The sequence below is a fragment of the Oxyura jamaicensis genome, chromosome Z (assembly GCF_011077185.1).
Source record: "Oxyura jamaicensis isolate SHBP4307 breed ruddy duck chromosome Z, BPBGC_Ojam_1.0, whole genome shotgun sequence".
Lineage (NCBI taxonomy): Eukaryota > Metazoa > Chordata > Aves > Anseriformes > Anatidae > Oxyura > Oxyura jamaicensis.
Genome location: NC_048926.1, coordinates 27,001,334 through 27,017,114, shown reverse-complemented (window position 1 = coordinate 27,017,114; position 15,781 = coordinate 27,001,334). Strand labels below are relative to the sequence as shown.

Genomic DNA, 15,781 nt, shown 5'->3' with positions numbered 1-15,781 from the left:
GGAAGGGAAGGGAAGGGAAGGGAAGGGAAGGGAAGGGAAGGGAAGGGAAGGGAAGGGAAGGGAAGCACGGACCAACCCCCGTCTGCCGCGCCCCCGCCCCCCCATCCTCCCCTTAGGGCGCCCCCCGGCGGCCCGGAGGCAGCGGCGGTAGCGCATGCGCAGCCATCCCTCCCGCCTCCCTTCCGGCCGCCATCTCGCTCCCCGCCGCGTGCTGTGCCCGGCCCCGCCCGCGGCTCGCTCCGTGCCCTGCGCCCAGCTCCGGCAGCGCCGCGCCCGCCCCGGGAAGGTGACGGGGGGCGGCGGGGGTTGTCGGGCCCCGGGGGGGTTTGGAGGGGCTGCGGGGGACGGGGGTGTCTGTGGGGAGGGGGATGCGGATGCGGCCTGGGCCGCGCGGCGGGGCTGGGGCGGCTGCGGGGTCCCCCGTGGGTGACGGGCGGTGCCGTTGGTTCCGCAGATGAAAGAAACAATCATGAACCAGGAGAAGCTCGCCAAGCTGCAGGCCCAAGTGCGCATCGGCGGCAAGGTAGGTGCCGCCGCCCCGCGGTGCGGGGGGGGGGGGGGGGCGGGGGAAGGGCAGGGTGCAGGGGCCGGGCTGCGGGGTGGTACGGGCCGGGGCGGAAGGCGCTGCGGAGAGAGGAGGCCCTGCGGAGAGAGCCCAGGTGAACTTCCATGGCAGGGGGTAGCTGGCGGCGTGCTAGGTCACGCACCTCCGGAGTTGACTGTGGCTGTATTCGTGCTTTTTAGGCCAAAGTGGGAATTTCTCTGTGCGCGTCATGCTTTTACCACCTTATAAGCGGAAGGTATAAAGTGCTTGGAGGGTGCTTTTATGTTGCATCTGACATCTGGCAATACGTACCTGTGTGATTAGTTATAATATGTAATTTTTTTAAAAAAAACCTTCTTCACCATAGTCACGTGCTGGCAAACATTAATAGAGTTCAAGCTTTTAAGGCAGTAATTTGTTATTAATCCTTTTATTCCTGAGGAAATACGCTCATCCAAGATGAGCGTATCTTGGAGTAAGGGAGGTATCTGGGAATAAGAACTATTCAGCAGAACCCTTATTGACAGTTTTCAGTGACCTTGATTGATGTTTCTGCCTTTGGCTGGGGATTTAGGCAGTCTTAAATCAGGGTGAAATTGGTATTAACTGGCTTGGTGATCTTGCACGTTCTTTATGTGGATTACGAGTTAAGCAGAGAAGTGCTGAATTGGTGACTGCGTGTGTATTACCAGCGTGTGTGTGTTGACTGCAGATGTATTTGACACTGGTCATTTAAGATTATGCATTCATATTGCAGCTCTTACAGCTCTGGTCAATGTAGGTGTTTTACAGATTTTTTTACCTTTTTAGAAGACTGGCAGATGGACGTGTAGTATTTCACCAGTTGCCTACTGTGTCCATTCTTTCCAGTACAGAGGTAGAGGGATGTGAACAGCATGTCTCAGCATGATCGGGGCAGAATTTGCTTACTAAAAAGCTGTAACCTTTACAAGTTCAAATCTATGGAGATTAAAGCAGCAGATGTTCATTGAAATTCAGAGTGTGTGAAGTTTGATATCTGAACTTAATACTGGCAAATGTTGAGGTGGGGGGGATGTCACATATTCCTATGTAATCTTTAATTCAAGACGTAATTTTTCAAAGTTGACTGCGAGGGCTCTTGTCCAGAGAGACTAATTTATGTGGCTCAATTACTAGGTAGTCAAGGTACTAAAATGAAGCAATTTCTCTTACTCTAGAAATTTTTGAACTGCTGTGTGCAGCAGAGCAGATTACCAACTTGACAGTAGCAGGAAAGGAACATCACACTTCCTAGACAAAAAGCTAAACTCCCGAGCTGTAATCCTCCAAGTTTTAGTTTCACATGAATTTGTCTGTTGGTGTTTTTGCAAAGATGTTAGCGTCCAGCCAGTTTTCTAACTTTAGCCTCTTCACACTCAAAAAGGTATTGCATCCATTTATTTATGTAGCAAGCCAGCAAGGCCTTTTCATGTTGTTACTATGTAGAAGATGGGAAGCTGAAGTAGGAAGACTTAGTTTCACATGTTCCTAGCCATTTCTAGCTTGGATTTTACTGAAGCCTTATGATTGTTCCAGCAGGTATTAGAATGATGCTTTCTTCTTTTTCGTAGGTATAGATGTCTTCTAACATGGCACAGTTATTTCCCTGGAGAAACCTACAACTGTTTGCTGGGGAACTAAAACTTTGTTTGTTTTTCTTTCTGAACAGAGGTGGTTTGAAATACTGTGTGCAAGTATTTTTAAAAACATGTATTTATAAATATTTTGGCAAAATGAAAGTGTTCTTCAAATACATTTGTGTAGGTCCATCAGATGAAGATGTGTATCTGGAATAAAAATTGAATGTTGGCCTTTTCTCAGTCATACTCTCCTGTGAGTGAGAAAATAACAATATATTGATAACTTGGTGTTCTCTGACTTCATGAAATTTTGGCTACAACTTGAGAACAGTGATCTAAAGAGACCTTGAAGACAACTGAAGTCTGTACTCAGCCTTCAGTTTTAGGCCAGTGACAACAGATAATAATAAACATGCAGTTCTTCTTTTCTAAGAAGGAATGCAGAATCCCCATCAGAATTGTAAAGTTTCTCTGGTGATTTGCTTCCTAAAATCTCACACTTCTCACAAGCATTTAGAGGTTGCATTATAGCAAGGGAAGGATTGCAGCAGTGCAGTTGGAGGGGTGGAGTTGTGGACTGTAACACAGAAGTGGAACTTGATGTGTGAAATTTGATTTGTAGATGGCTACAGAGTAGCTATGCGGTCCTGAGGATCAGAGTTTATGAAAAACTGCTTCAATATTAATTTATTTTTTTTTTTTTGCAAAGGGTACTGCCCGCAGAAAGAAGAAGGTTGTCCACAGAACAGCCACGGCAGATGATAAGAAACTTCAGTTTTCTTTGAAGAAATTGGGAGTGAACAATATTTCTGGTATTGAAGAGGTAATTCTTTCAAATGAAAAAGTGCTTTTCAGTATAGAAATGTAAAATGTCACTTGCCAATTTAATTTTGATGCATTTTAAATCTGTCTGTAAATTATCAGTAAGTCCTCATTGACCTTTAGAAAATTCAGCTAGTTTCTAGTTAAATTGAAAAACCACACTGAACTTCTTGATTTTTTTTTTCTTACAGGTAAATATGTTTACCAACCAAGGAACAGTCATTCACTTCAATAACCCTAAAGTTCAGGCATCTCTGGCTGCTAACACTTTCACTATCACCGGCCATGCTGAGACAAAGCAGCTGACAGAAATGCTTCCTAGCATCTTAAATCAGCTCGGAGCTGACAGTCTGACCAGCCTGAGGAGATTGGCAGAAGCCTTACCCAAGCAACGTAAGTTGAAACTTGAATGCATTCCATGCTGGCAGCTGACATGGACTTATTTATACAGCTGCAGTGAATTTCAGTGCACTCTTATTGTCTACAACCATATTGTGACATAAAGAAGTAGAGCTCTTAGATCTTATTTATAGCTCAGTTCGAGCAAAGAGCATAAGCAAATAAAGCAGAGGCATTTGTTTCTCAGAGTATCTTGCGGCTGGTCTAAGACTAGAAAGCCGCAGCGAGACTTGATTTTGTGGTTTCCTTCTTGATGTGGATACCACATTTTGACATACCTATCTCTTTTAAAGCTAGACAGATCAATTACCATGGAAGGCTTTAAAAAGATAAACTTCAAATGTTTGTTTTGATGCATTGAATGGAAATACAAGTGGAGTGGAGGGATCTAAGTGCAGACATCTTGCTTCTGCTTTGTACCTTCACAGGTGTGGTGAAGGTATTTCTTTTTGCATGGGCTTTTTGATAGCTAAGAGGGAATTGTACAATACTCACAAGAAAATACATCATAATTTGTATGTGTAGGGTAGCGTAGGACTGGCATGAGCATTAAGCTACATACACCAACTTTCTTTTCCATCCTTAAATTAGTAAAAAACCTGAACATCTGTTCTCTCAGGTTGTCTGGGAAAAGTAGAAGAAGGACTTAAGTGTGGTATTTGAAAAAGGTGGTGCTATCAGAGCTTGAGAATTGGCAGTGTAAGACAGGCTTGTTGACCCTGTGTCCGTATAGGGTCTTTCTGTGTCTTCTCAAACATACTAAGTCTGTTGCTTATAGAATGTGCAACGTCCTAAACAGCAAATGTAAGAAGCTTATGATGTCCAGTTGCTGATATTAATGAGCTTGATCATTACATTTACTTCTCTGCTATGCTGCCAGCAAAGACAGCCTCTCTTTCCATTCCTCAAGTGGATACCGCTTCCCTCCAGTCTATTTCCCAACAATAAATAAATCGTGCCACAAGTAGTTTTTAAGAGGAAAAAAAACACTTCGTTGGCCATGAAGCTGTTTCCTCCTTCCTAATGTTCTTTCTGTGGCTTGTGTGTGATATTAGTAGGACTTGAACGAAGGAGAATCCAAAGGTCTTAAACTGATCCACTAAAGCCTCGCTTCTCGTAACAAGATGGGTATATTCTGCACAAGCTAGATTGGACAGTGTGAATAGTGGAGAAGCTTGTTTAAAGTGCTTGCTTTGCATTATCTGGTAAATGGCAGTTTATTTGTGCTTTGGGTGGATGCCAGGGTAGTTCCACAAAACTTTCCATTCAGTATTGTCTACTAGGCTTGGAAACCAGACATCAAAGAGTAAAGCTTGTGCAGTGATAGCATTTGCAGGTGCTGAAGTGAACCTGGTTTGGTCATGGGGATGTAAAAAAAAAAAAAATGCAGACAGTGCAGGAGGAAATAAAACGGTTTGCTTTTGAAATGTCTTAGCACTAAGGATGTACTCAAGCTGTAACAGCTTTCTGCTGTTAAAAACAAAAGGATGATTAGCGGTGACCTTGTCACAAGCCCTTTCTGAGTAAATTTTACGCATTCTTCTACTTCTCTAGAAATCAGGGTACAGTGATTTTGGTCATCTGGTATAAACTTGTCTTTTTCTTCAAACTTTTCTTGAAATTAGAAGGGTTAATTAGGAAGAACTGAGGTAGTGACGAGTTTGATACAGCTTAGCCTAAGTAGTACAGCTAAGAATAGCAGTAAAGGCAGTGGCACAAGCGCCCAGGGACCTGAGATGCCTATTCTTAGCGTTCTGCTACTGCAGTTTGAGATACTCATTGGTCTGCTCCAGTGGGCATGGTTTAGTCTCAGTAGCTCTGGCAAATATGATGGGAGTAGTAATGATACTGAATCATCAGAGAAGTGGACCAGAGCATGTGGTAGCCTCAAACAAATAAGTGTAAAATGGTGCATCCAGTTTCATATCCCTCTATTTTTTTCCAGGGAACAGTAGTATCTTTGTGTCTCTAGTCATCTGCATCTACCTGCAGCTTCATAATTACACTGTTGTTTTTCTTGAATGCCTAAGATCCTAAGAAGGCTCAGCTCTGTCCTTTTCCTTGTAAGTTGTTGATGTTGTGAAATAGGTAAACTTTGAGAACCATTGAGTAGTTGGTAAACGAAGATGCTTTCCAGAGAAATGGCTAGAATAAGTCTTTATCTATGTAGCTGAAAATGGCTACCATGCAAGGTGCTCAATACCTTTAGATAAAAGATGGTGATTAGTAAACTCTCATCTCTTTGAGCATGATCAGTAACAAAGGGAATGATAACTTCTTAGGCTAGCTATAGTTTTTTTATTTAGTAGGGAAACTGTATAGAGCATTACAGCTTAGCTTAGACTCTTTGATAATGTTTAAAAATAAATAAGCAGAAAGCAGAACAACTTTGTAACTAGGGTACTTAATGGTAAGCTAGAATAACACTTTTTGAACTACTTGCTTTTTGCAGCTGTGGATGGAAAAGCACCACTTGCTACTGGTGAAGATGATGATGATGAAGTTCCAGGTAAGAACAAACATGAAACTGAGAAAAAGGAAATGAGTTTTGCTGAGAGACAACTTATATACCATAACATTAGGCCAAGGACAGTCGAGTATTGACTGGTCACTCACTGTTGCATAACTCTTGTGGACAGGTTATTTCATTATTTTCAGATACCATGCTAGACTAGATGAATAATTGGTTTGGGATAGCATTTTTGTCCTGTGTAGGAGTAATAGCTATGGGTAAGATAATTATTTAATCTTCAGTAAAAAGGCTGGGACAGAACTACCTTTCCAGCACCACTTTGTTTAGTTGTGGGTACAAGTGAAGTTAAATGATTTTAGAATTGTGCTTTAAAATGAACCACCTAAAATTTAGTTCTTAAGCAAGAAAATGAAGTCTAAAAAGGTCTTATGTTATTTAACCTGTGTTCTGTAAGCTGTTTGTTTTTTTTTAATCTCATAAGCACTTGATATGAAGTAGAACTTCAGAAAAATGCATTTGGCAAAGCAGAAGTGGGTCAAACTCTAATTTTGGTGTTTTTCTTTCTCCAGATCTTGTTGAAAACTTCGATGAAGCATCAAAGAACGAGGCAAACTGAACTGTCACTTTCTGAATAAAGTTAAAACTTGAAAAAGCTACATGGAGCTGCTATTTTATATTTTGACTGCTTTTGTTTGACTTCATTTTCTGATGATCTCAAGATCTCTAATATTTGGAAACTCCTTGAACCTGCAGCTCCTTCTAGTTACTGCTTGTACACAATATTATTTTTGTGGCCTGGTTGAACAAACTTATGCTTTGAAATAAGATTGCTAATGAATCTCTGCCTAGACACATTTTTGAGTAACTTGTATACAAGCAAAACCTCATCTTTAATGAACTTTGGCATACAATAAAAAAATACAAAATAAACTTTCTGGTCTGGCTTCTTGTCAGAAAAGCAGGAAAATAATTGTCTGTAAGTATTAAACTATTATAAGAGGTCTTGTTTTTCTGCAGAACATCTTTTTGTGATGTTAGAAAACTAGCTCCTAAAAATTTCTGTGCCTAAGTTAGCATTTTAGACTTCAAGAGGAGTTATTAAATAATGCTTCTCTGGGTTCCTGAGAATGAGAAGGTTTGTTTCTTGGTTGTAAGGAAAAGTTCTTAAATTCCAGTATAACCTTTGCATAGATACTGCCCCCAGGTGTGAGGGCTCAACTTTGCATTTTAGGAGTCTTTGATGTTAATGATAAGGTAACTTCTATAACAAAAACTAAGCTTTGGGTAGAGGTTAGTGATTGAGTGCTCTGAGGTTGTCTCTTGAGTGAATACTGCTGGAGGAGAAATTCCTCCTGTCTTGTGCAGGATAAAATGCAGGACAATTTTTTTCATAAGAGATACCCATAGCATGAAGTTTGCATTTTGCCTGGGAAAGGGTGGGGATGTCTCTGACTTGCTAAGCATGTTTGGCGTGGTGTAAGTCAGCTATTGGGAAAGAGTGGAGGAACTTGTTCAAGCCATGCTGCTTGTATGGTTTGAACTAAGACAGCAGTCGGATGTGAGAATGACACAGCTGGGTTAACAACAAAACACTTTCAGTTTACTTGTCTCAGTTTGCAAATACTTTATCAGTAAATTACACTTTGTTTTGAATTAATCCAAATCAGAAAGTGCACTAATTGAATTGTAGCAGTAAGGTGAAAAAAAGCTAAACAGCAGATTAGTGTTTAAATGGGTATGGTGGCACTAACCTAACAACCTTATGAAAGGTATACCTCCTGAGAGCTGTTGAGTCTATATATATATATATATATTTTTGAGAAATCAGTAAATGTGCCTTTTCTGTGACTCAGATAAGTATTTCTGAAGACCTACATACTCTAAGCCATTGTAGCTCATGCTCCTGAAATGTCATACTGGCTTCTGTCTCGTGAAGGAACTTAGTGCATTTCTTAGATGATCTAGACAGAGTTAACCTTTTCCCCAGTATCTGACATATACTTGGTTTTGAAAAATACTGGCCTTGCTGAAACATCTTTGACTAGCAAAATGATGCTACTCAAATGATAGCCAGCCACGTGACATCTGTGGAAGTATGGGTGGTAGGTGCTCTTCCAATCACGAAATACTGGAGTATCTTACACATTCCTAAATTGTGACTAAGGATCAAGACTTGGTCAAAATGTGCTCTTGATTATAACAGACTCCAAATGGAATTAGTTTTCTTGTTAAAACTAATCTTCACATCTCACACTTAAATACTCACCCTGGACTGAATGTTGTAATTATTTCCTCTCAGTAAGGAGTTTAGTTATAGTCCTCCTTGTCTGCCATTAACTGCCAGAATCTGAAAATAGCTGTGTTAATGTTTCTCATTAGCTCGAACTTCTATGTAACCATATTGTAATTGTGCCATTAGGGACTCACATGGGGACTTGTGTGTATTCTTACTCAAGGAAAACAGTTTCATATCTCCATTCCACATATCTTGGACAATGGAAATGCAGGCATTTCTCCTTGGTTTTCTCTTGAAACAAAGGTCTGTTTGTTCCCATAGCTTTTTCAGATGAAAACTCATTCTGGTTCTGTCATATTAAGGTTTGTAACAGCTAGATTCCAATGCAGTAGTGGGCACTACTGAAATTCTTCAATTTAGCAATGAATGTTTAGAAATGTCTTCATAATATGTTCCTAATACTGTCTTAAACTTATGCCTTAAAGGCTCTCCTGTACTCTAAAAGTTAGTATCTTCCAATAGCAAAGCAATTCATTTTAGAAGATGGTAAAACTATATTAAGCTCTGTGTGTGTATATATAAAAAGAAACTCCCTATAATGGTTTTTAAAAACGCTATTTTTAAAGGTCTAGAGGATAGCACTTGAGTTATTACAGGTTGCATTTTTTAAAAGTTTTGTGAAGTTGAGGTGTTGTCTCCTAGGAAGTGTTCCAGTGAGAATTTCTCATAGTCAATAGCGCATGGTTAACAAATGTGACTAAGAGAGATGTCTTGAGCTGTTTAAGATGTTCACAGCTTAGTAAGTCAGATACTGAAATCAATACCCGAGTACTATATCATGTTGCTTGCTGGTGGTGCAAGGAGTTCTTGCAGTTTGCCCTTCTGTGAAGTTTAGTGATCAGTGTTTTGAGTGTGAAAAGTAATATAAATATTTCACATCTTCTAAAATGTTTTCCTTGTACCTCTGCTTCATCAGTGTCAAATTTAGTATAAAAGTTAAAAAAAAAAAAAAAAAAAAAAAAAAAAAAAAAAAAAACTTTTTGCCTGTGACTTGGCCTTTTGTTGTAACTCTTGAGTGTTATGCATCACACAGCTGTACAGTACAAACAGAACAAGCAGACCTTACTCATGCTGAAAACTGAAATGGCACATTATGATATAGAGTACTGAGCACTATGGGACAGGACAGTTTTAAAGAAGAAATTGATTAAGCCTGGTAGGCTTTGCAGTTGTTCCCAAGAAAGGTTGTCCACAGTGTGGGAGAAGAAACTTTGAAAAACCGAAGTGTATGTTGGAGTCCATTAATATGTGCCTGTAGTAGAACTCGGTCAAGAAAAACAATGTAATCAAACGAGGGATTAGTGAAAAATAAGTGTCTATTAGGTGGGAGGAAAGTGGGGGAAGTTAGTGTTTTTCAAGGCTGGGAGAAAAATAATTGTGCTTGAGAAACCAGAATGTGGAAGCTGTCATCATATTTTTGAGAATGGATTCAAAGATGTAAAATTAGAGTTAATACTCAGTGCAGATTGAAGAACCAAAGGTAGACAGAGGGAAGTCCATATTGATGTTGGATTAGGTTATAGCCTTAAATGATTGACAAGATGGTGGTATCTGTCAAGAAGAGAGATTTTTAAGCTTGTTGTCTTCCAAACCTGACAAGTACTCTAGCAAGTCTTGGGCTTACAGAAATGCATGAAATATGGCTCCTTGTTTTCCAAACTTAGTCTTCATCCCTCCTCAGATCCATAGTTTCTGTTGCATCCAGCAATTTGTGAGAGTTGCTGAAAATGTTTTCCTTTTGATCTGGTTGTTGAAATATCCTAACCCAGACCAGACCGGATGCTGGAATTAAGTGTTTTTACAGAAATGGATCTGTCTGTGCAGCTGAATCAAGCTTACTTTACAGAGCTGAGCAGCGCATAGCATGAGGAAGTATCATGATTAGTTTGATTGTGAGTCAACCTCGAGAACTTTAAAGTGGGTGTACGTGGAAGCTTCGAGAGCCAGGGGTATATTTCTGTGTATTCCAATTGACTTTATGCTGTGGTTTCATGGTAGTAAAAGCTACTTGCATTCTCATCATGTGTCCTGGTTTCAGTTAGGAACTGACCCTCAGCAACCCCACAACAAAAGGGTCCTTTGAGAGACCGGGCAAGGCAGACAACTGTTTAATGCTCTCTGTCTCTAAGGCAGCTGTGCCAAAAGCCCACAGGAACCCTTTTGGGTCCTTGAAATATCCTCTTCTAAGATACCCTATGCCAAGGTTGGACGGAGCATCCGGGCCAGTCACAATACGGTGCTTTTGCCACTCATTCCCAGTTAGACTCACTTCAGCCTCCAATGCAGTGAACTGCTGGGATCCCCCTGTCACTCCATAAATACTGATGGGCTCTGGCCCTGTATAGCTTGATGGCATTAGAGTACATTGTGCACCGGTGTCTACTAAAGCCTTATACTTCTGTGCGTCTAACGTGACAGGCCATCGAATTCACACAGTGCAATAAACTTGATTGTCCCTTTCCTCCCCCCTGGCTGGAGGCAGGGCCCGTCTAGTCCTGGTCAGAATCTTCATTCCTGTGTTTTAAACACAGGACTGCCTGCTGGAAGTTGGAGCAGCAAACTTTTCAGAGAACCCCTTTTTCCCAGTTGTTTTCTTTTGCACCTCAAGTACCCGTGCCTCTAGGGTCGCGGTGGATTTTCCACCCCATTTTCTCATGTCCTCTCCATGGTCACGTAGGTAAAACCACAGGATGGCATGGGGTGTGTACCCACCATATCCTCTTCCTTGCACAGATGAGAGCTTACCCCTAATAGCAGAGACACTGGTTTGTACAGGAGGGGAGGAAAATAATCTCTCTTTAAGTTGCTGGACCTCTTCAAAAAGTTTCTCCAAAGTATTCTCTTATAGTTGGTGGATGCTTTCAGAAAGTTTCTCCACAGCCAAGACGCAAGCCTGTAAGGAAGAGGAGAGACTTTCTTTGTACTGCCGGAGTTGTTTAGCCACTTCATCCACTGTGGGGTCCTCATCCTCTTTCCAGGCCGTTATTGCTAATGAGCTGGCATATGATGATGGTGCACTCCATACAAACTTCTGCCACATGGGTTGTGTACACTTGACTTCACCTGGATCTGTGGATGTTTGTCCATTGTCTGGGTCCTCATAAATCACCTTCCGTATGGCTAATTCCCTCAGGTACTGTATTCCCTTCTCCATAGTGGTCCATTTGCCTGGTAGACATACAAGTTCTTCCTTGAAGGGATACCTTTCCCTCACAGATGACAGGAGATGCCTCCAGAGGCTGTAAGATTGTGCTCCATCTCCAATTGCTTTGTCAATGCCTGTGTCTCTAGCAAGGGATCCCAGCTGCCTGGCTTCCTTGCCCTCTAATTCCACACAATTGGCTCTGGTATCCCAGCACCGGAGCAGCCAGGTGACAAGATGCTCACCAATGCAGCAACCAAAATCTTTTCGCACATCTCATAGCTCACGCTGATACAGGTTTCGGGTAGTCAATGTTGATTTTTCGACATCCTTATCTTCATCCTCCTGCATCCCTGATGGCCCAGCCTCATCTTCTCTATACCTAGACCTAGCAGAAGACTCTCTGTGTTCTAAATGACCTGAGTCTCTATACCATTTTTTCACCTTGTCTACAGGGACAACTTGCACTGCTACAGCTCGTTTCTCTGGCCCAGCCACAGGAGCTGGAGTGGCTGCAGGAGCTGGAATGGCTGCAGGGTCCATCACAGGGGTTGGTGTGGCTGTTGGGCCTGTCACAGGACTTGGAGTGGCCGCAGGGTCTGTCACTACGTTGATAGTAGCATCAATTGCAGCTCGATAGGCATAGGCCAGGCCCCAGCACGCTACAGTGAGTTGTGTCACTTTGGAACTGCCAGAGTCATTACACCCTTTTTTTTCAAGCATTCTACCAGTTTTTTAGGATTTTGCAGTTGTTCAGGGGTGAATTTCCAAAACATCGGAGGTGCCCACTGCTCTAGCCACCTGCCCATATCCTCCCATACTCCCTGCCACTCACAACTATCCCGCCTTCCCCCTGTACTCGGCTCTGGTGAGGCCGCACCTCGAGTACTGCGCTGAGTTTTGGGCCCCTCGCTACAAGAAGGACATGGAGGTGCTCGAGCGAGTCCAGAGAAGGGCTATGAAGCTGGTGAGGGGCCTGGAGAACAAGTCTTACGAGGAGCGGCTGAGGGAGCTGGGACTGTTCAGCCTGGAGAAGAGGAGGCTCAGGGGTGACCTTATTGCACTCTACAGGTACCTGAAGGGAGGCTGTAGCGAGGTGGGGGTTGGTCTGTTCTCCCACGTGCCTGGTGACAGGACGAGGGGGAATGGGCTAAAGTTGCTCCAGGGGAGGTTTAGGTTGGATATTAGGAAGAACTTCTTTACTGAACGGGTTGTTAGTCACTGGAATAGGCTGCCCAGGGAAGTGGTTGAGTCACCATCCCTGGAGGTCTTTAAAAGACGTTTAGATGTAGAGGTTAGGGGTATGGTTTAGTGGAGGACATGTTAGTGTTAGGTCAGAGGTTGGACTCGGTGATCTTGGAGGTCTCTTCCAACCTAGACTATTCTGTGATTCTGTGATTCTATGAGATTTCTAAGTAGCTGTTTAACCTTAAACAAAACCTGAAGCGCATTCAGGAGACGTAACAACAAGAACATGCTGGTCTGAGTATCCCAAGGATATTCAGCATCTTGGAGAACTATCGTAACTAGCTCAGGGGATAAGAGCATGGTGAAGGAGAAAGGGAAACTGAACAAGTAGGGAAAAATATCTTCCCCTGTCCCCTCCACAGATTGGCTCCCTGATGAAAAAAGGCAGTAAGTGTAGCTGTTAATAGTTTCCGAGATATAGTTTCCTAAGTACAGAGTCGATGACAGTGCTGCGTACAAATACCAAGTTAGAATCATGGCCAGATATTTCATCATATCGTAAGCTATTGTTACACCGCACAGTACCATAACAATCTTAAACCAGGGCCCAGAAAGGATAAACAGCACGACAGGGATCACATACAGAAAGTAACTTGGTATAAAACTCAGTTTGGAATACAGGCACAGCAGACTTGAGATTAAAGCAATCAACATTGTGACTAGCAACTATTAAGCAGCCCTAATACTTACACCAATTTTAGTTTAACACACTCGGGTCAGATCTGTCAATATCTCAATCCTTCGAGCCCCACATTGGATGCCAAAAGGACTGTTGTGGTTTAACCCGGCTGGCAGCTAAACACCACACAGCCGTTCGCTCACCCTCCCCCCTCCCTCTCTGGGATGGGGGAGAGAAACGGGAAAGGAAAGCCTGTGGGTTGAGATAAAGACAGTTTATTAAGATAGGAAATAATAATAATAATAATAATAATTAATAGTGTGTACAAAACAAGTGATGCACAACGCAATTGCTCACCACCCGCTGACCGATGCCCAGCCTATCCCCGAGCAGCCGGCTCCCCCACCCCAGCCAGCCACCCCTATATACTGTTCAGCATGACCCCATAAGGTATGGAATACCCTTTTGGCCAGTTTGGGTCAGCTGTCCTGGGTCTGTCCCCTCCCAGCTCTTGCTGCACCCCCAACCTGCCCTCTGGCAGGACAGTGAGGAGCTGAAAAGTCCTTGGCTTGGTGTAAGCATTGCTCTGCAGCAATTAAAACATCAGCGTGTTATCAGCACTCTTCTCATCCTAATCCAAAACATAGCACCCTACGAGCTACTAGGAGGAAAAAATAACTCTGTCCTAACTGAAATCAGGACATCAAGAAAGTCTTCAACTGCCCTCTTAATATTCTGCCTTTTGTCATTTCATGCATGGATTATTTTTATGGAGAAATGTTAATAGAAGGAAGAGAGTTTTGTGTAATGCTGTACTGTCTTGCTATATTTTTGTTGTTTGCTTGTTTTCTTAAAATAAATAAATCTAACAGCTGAAGCTTGTATATTGTCTTTACATTGCAGTAAAAATATCCTGGCAATGAAAAAGCCATCCCAGCAAAATCTGTGTAGTGCAAGTAATACTATATATATACATATCTATTTTTTCAATAATACTTTTACAGGAGAGTCACTGCCTGGTCTTTTGGGTTACTAATGTATCTAAACAAATTACTGGTTAATTAGTGGTGTAAGCACTAATCCTTGGTCATGCAACACACAGTGCTTTTGCTTCTGATATCCAATAACCAATATTTGCAACACTTTTCTTAGTCAGGGACTTGACGTGATGTGCAGGATATTGGGAGATGCTAATTGACATATCTGCTGCACTTGAAATCCCAATCCTGCATTTCTATTGAATTAAGTGAGTAATATTGTAGGGTTTTTTTGTTTGTTTGTGTTTTTTTTAGGTGCTGAAAAATGTTGATGTGGGCTGGGTTCTGTTCTCCCACTTAGCAGACAACTGAACTTGAGTTTGACAGGTTTTATTTTCTCTGGTTAGTGATGTATATAATCGTTTATGGTGTTGCACCTGAGCTAATAACATCTAGTGGGCTTAAGCAGGAATCTAAAAAAAAAAAATAAAAAAAAAATTGGCTGCATGTAACTTAAGAGTCTCCTGCTGAAAAAACAGCATGTAACTTGTGCCAAATGTTTACACCTGCTCAGTGCAGTGGCATGGTTTTAAAATGATGCAATGAGGCAGAGCTTTTAAATGCAAGATTTAAAGGTGTTTGAAGCACCTCCTGAAATGTGGGGAACTCTGAGGTTAGTCCAGAGCCCCAGGAACTGCAGCTAGTCCTGCTATGCTTCTTTCCTGTTACTTCCAGTAACTGCATTAGGCAATTGAAAAGGTAGATGCTTCAGGGTCGGATATTCTCTTAGCACTTTGTGGGCTGCTGGTAGGATTCATACCTAAACTGACAGTCAGTTGAAGTGAAAAAAAAATGAACAAATGTCACAGTAGAGAGGCAGGCACATTGGTTTGAAGTGTCTCTTACAAATGTTTATCCTGGGACAGGTGTCATCCAAAGCAGCAACAAGGAATTAGTGGGATGTTTCACTTATTGCCCTTCTGTCTGCTTTGCACTGCTTTGTGTTAGGAGATGGTACAGTTCTTCATGGTTTTGGGGAAGTTCCTGAGCAGAGTGTAACCACAGAGTGGAATTTAACAAGCTGATTATGCAGCTGGGTTTTGCCTTTAGCATATGATGGGGGCAGCATCTGGATAAACAATACCCATGCACATCTGTGGCATTTCATGCTCCAGTAACTTCTGCCCTGGGTGGGTGATCTTCAAGGATTTTTATTATTATTTTTACTGTTGGTAGAAGTCAGAGTAGCCTAGAGGTTTTAGGATTCACTGAGTCATCTTCTTCCACCAGCATACAAAATTGAGACTTGTTTAGGTGTGACCTTGTGTGTATCTACACTGGTGTCTAGACTGACCTCTGTCAGGAGCTGTAGGCTAGATGAATTGTCATTCTGTCTTAAGTGTGTCAGCCCTCTCATGTTCATAGAATAGACACTCTACACCCATTATATATGCTTCTCACATTTTAGCAGAGTTTTATTTTAATTATTTACACTTTGAAAATAAAGTGCTATCATTTGCTTCAAAACATGGACTTTAGCTTTGTTTTTCAGCTTTACCCCATCTCTGTGTCTTTCCTGTCTCATTAGGAAATACAGTACGTTTGACAGACAACTGTATCAGCAAGAATAAGTTAAACTCCAAGGGGGACTTGAGACTTC

At 42.0% G+C, this 15,781-nt stretch overlaps 1 protein-coding gene across 1 annotated transcript; it reads left to right on the top strand.

Annotated features, from left to right (window-relative positions):
• Positions 1-241: 241 nt before the first annotated feature.
• Positions 242-6,769, top strand: BTF3 (basic transcription factor 3). The gene is made up of 6 exons (XM_035310627.1): positions 242-286; positions 455-523; positions 2,855-2,968; positions 3,159-3,360; positions 5,819-5,875; positions 6,409-6,769. The coding sequence occupies exons 2-6, from the start codon at positions 455-457 to the stop codon at positions 6,453-6,455; spliced, it is 489 nt and encodes a 162-aa protein (XP_035166518.1). The 5' UTR covers positions 242-286; the 3' UTR covers positions 6,456-6,769.
• The last annotated feature ends 9,012 nt before the right edge of the window (positions 6,770-15,781 follow it).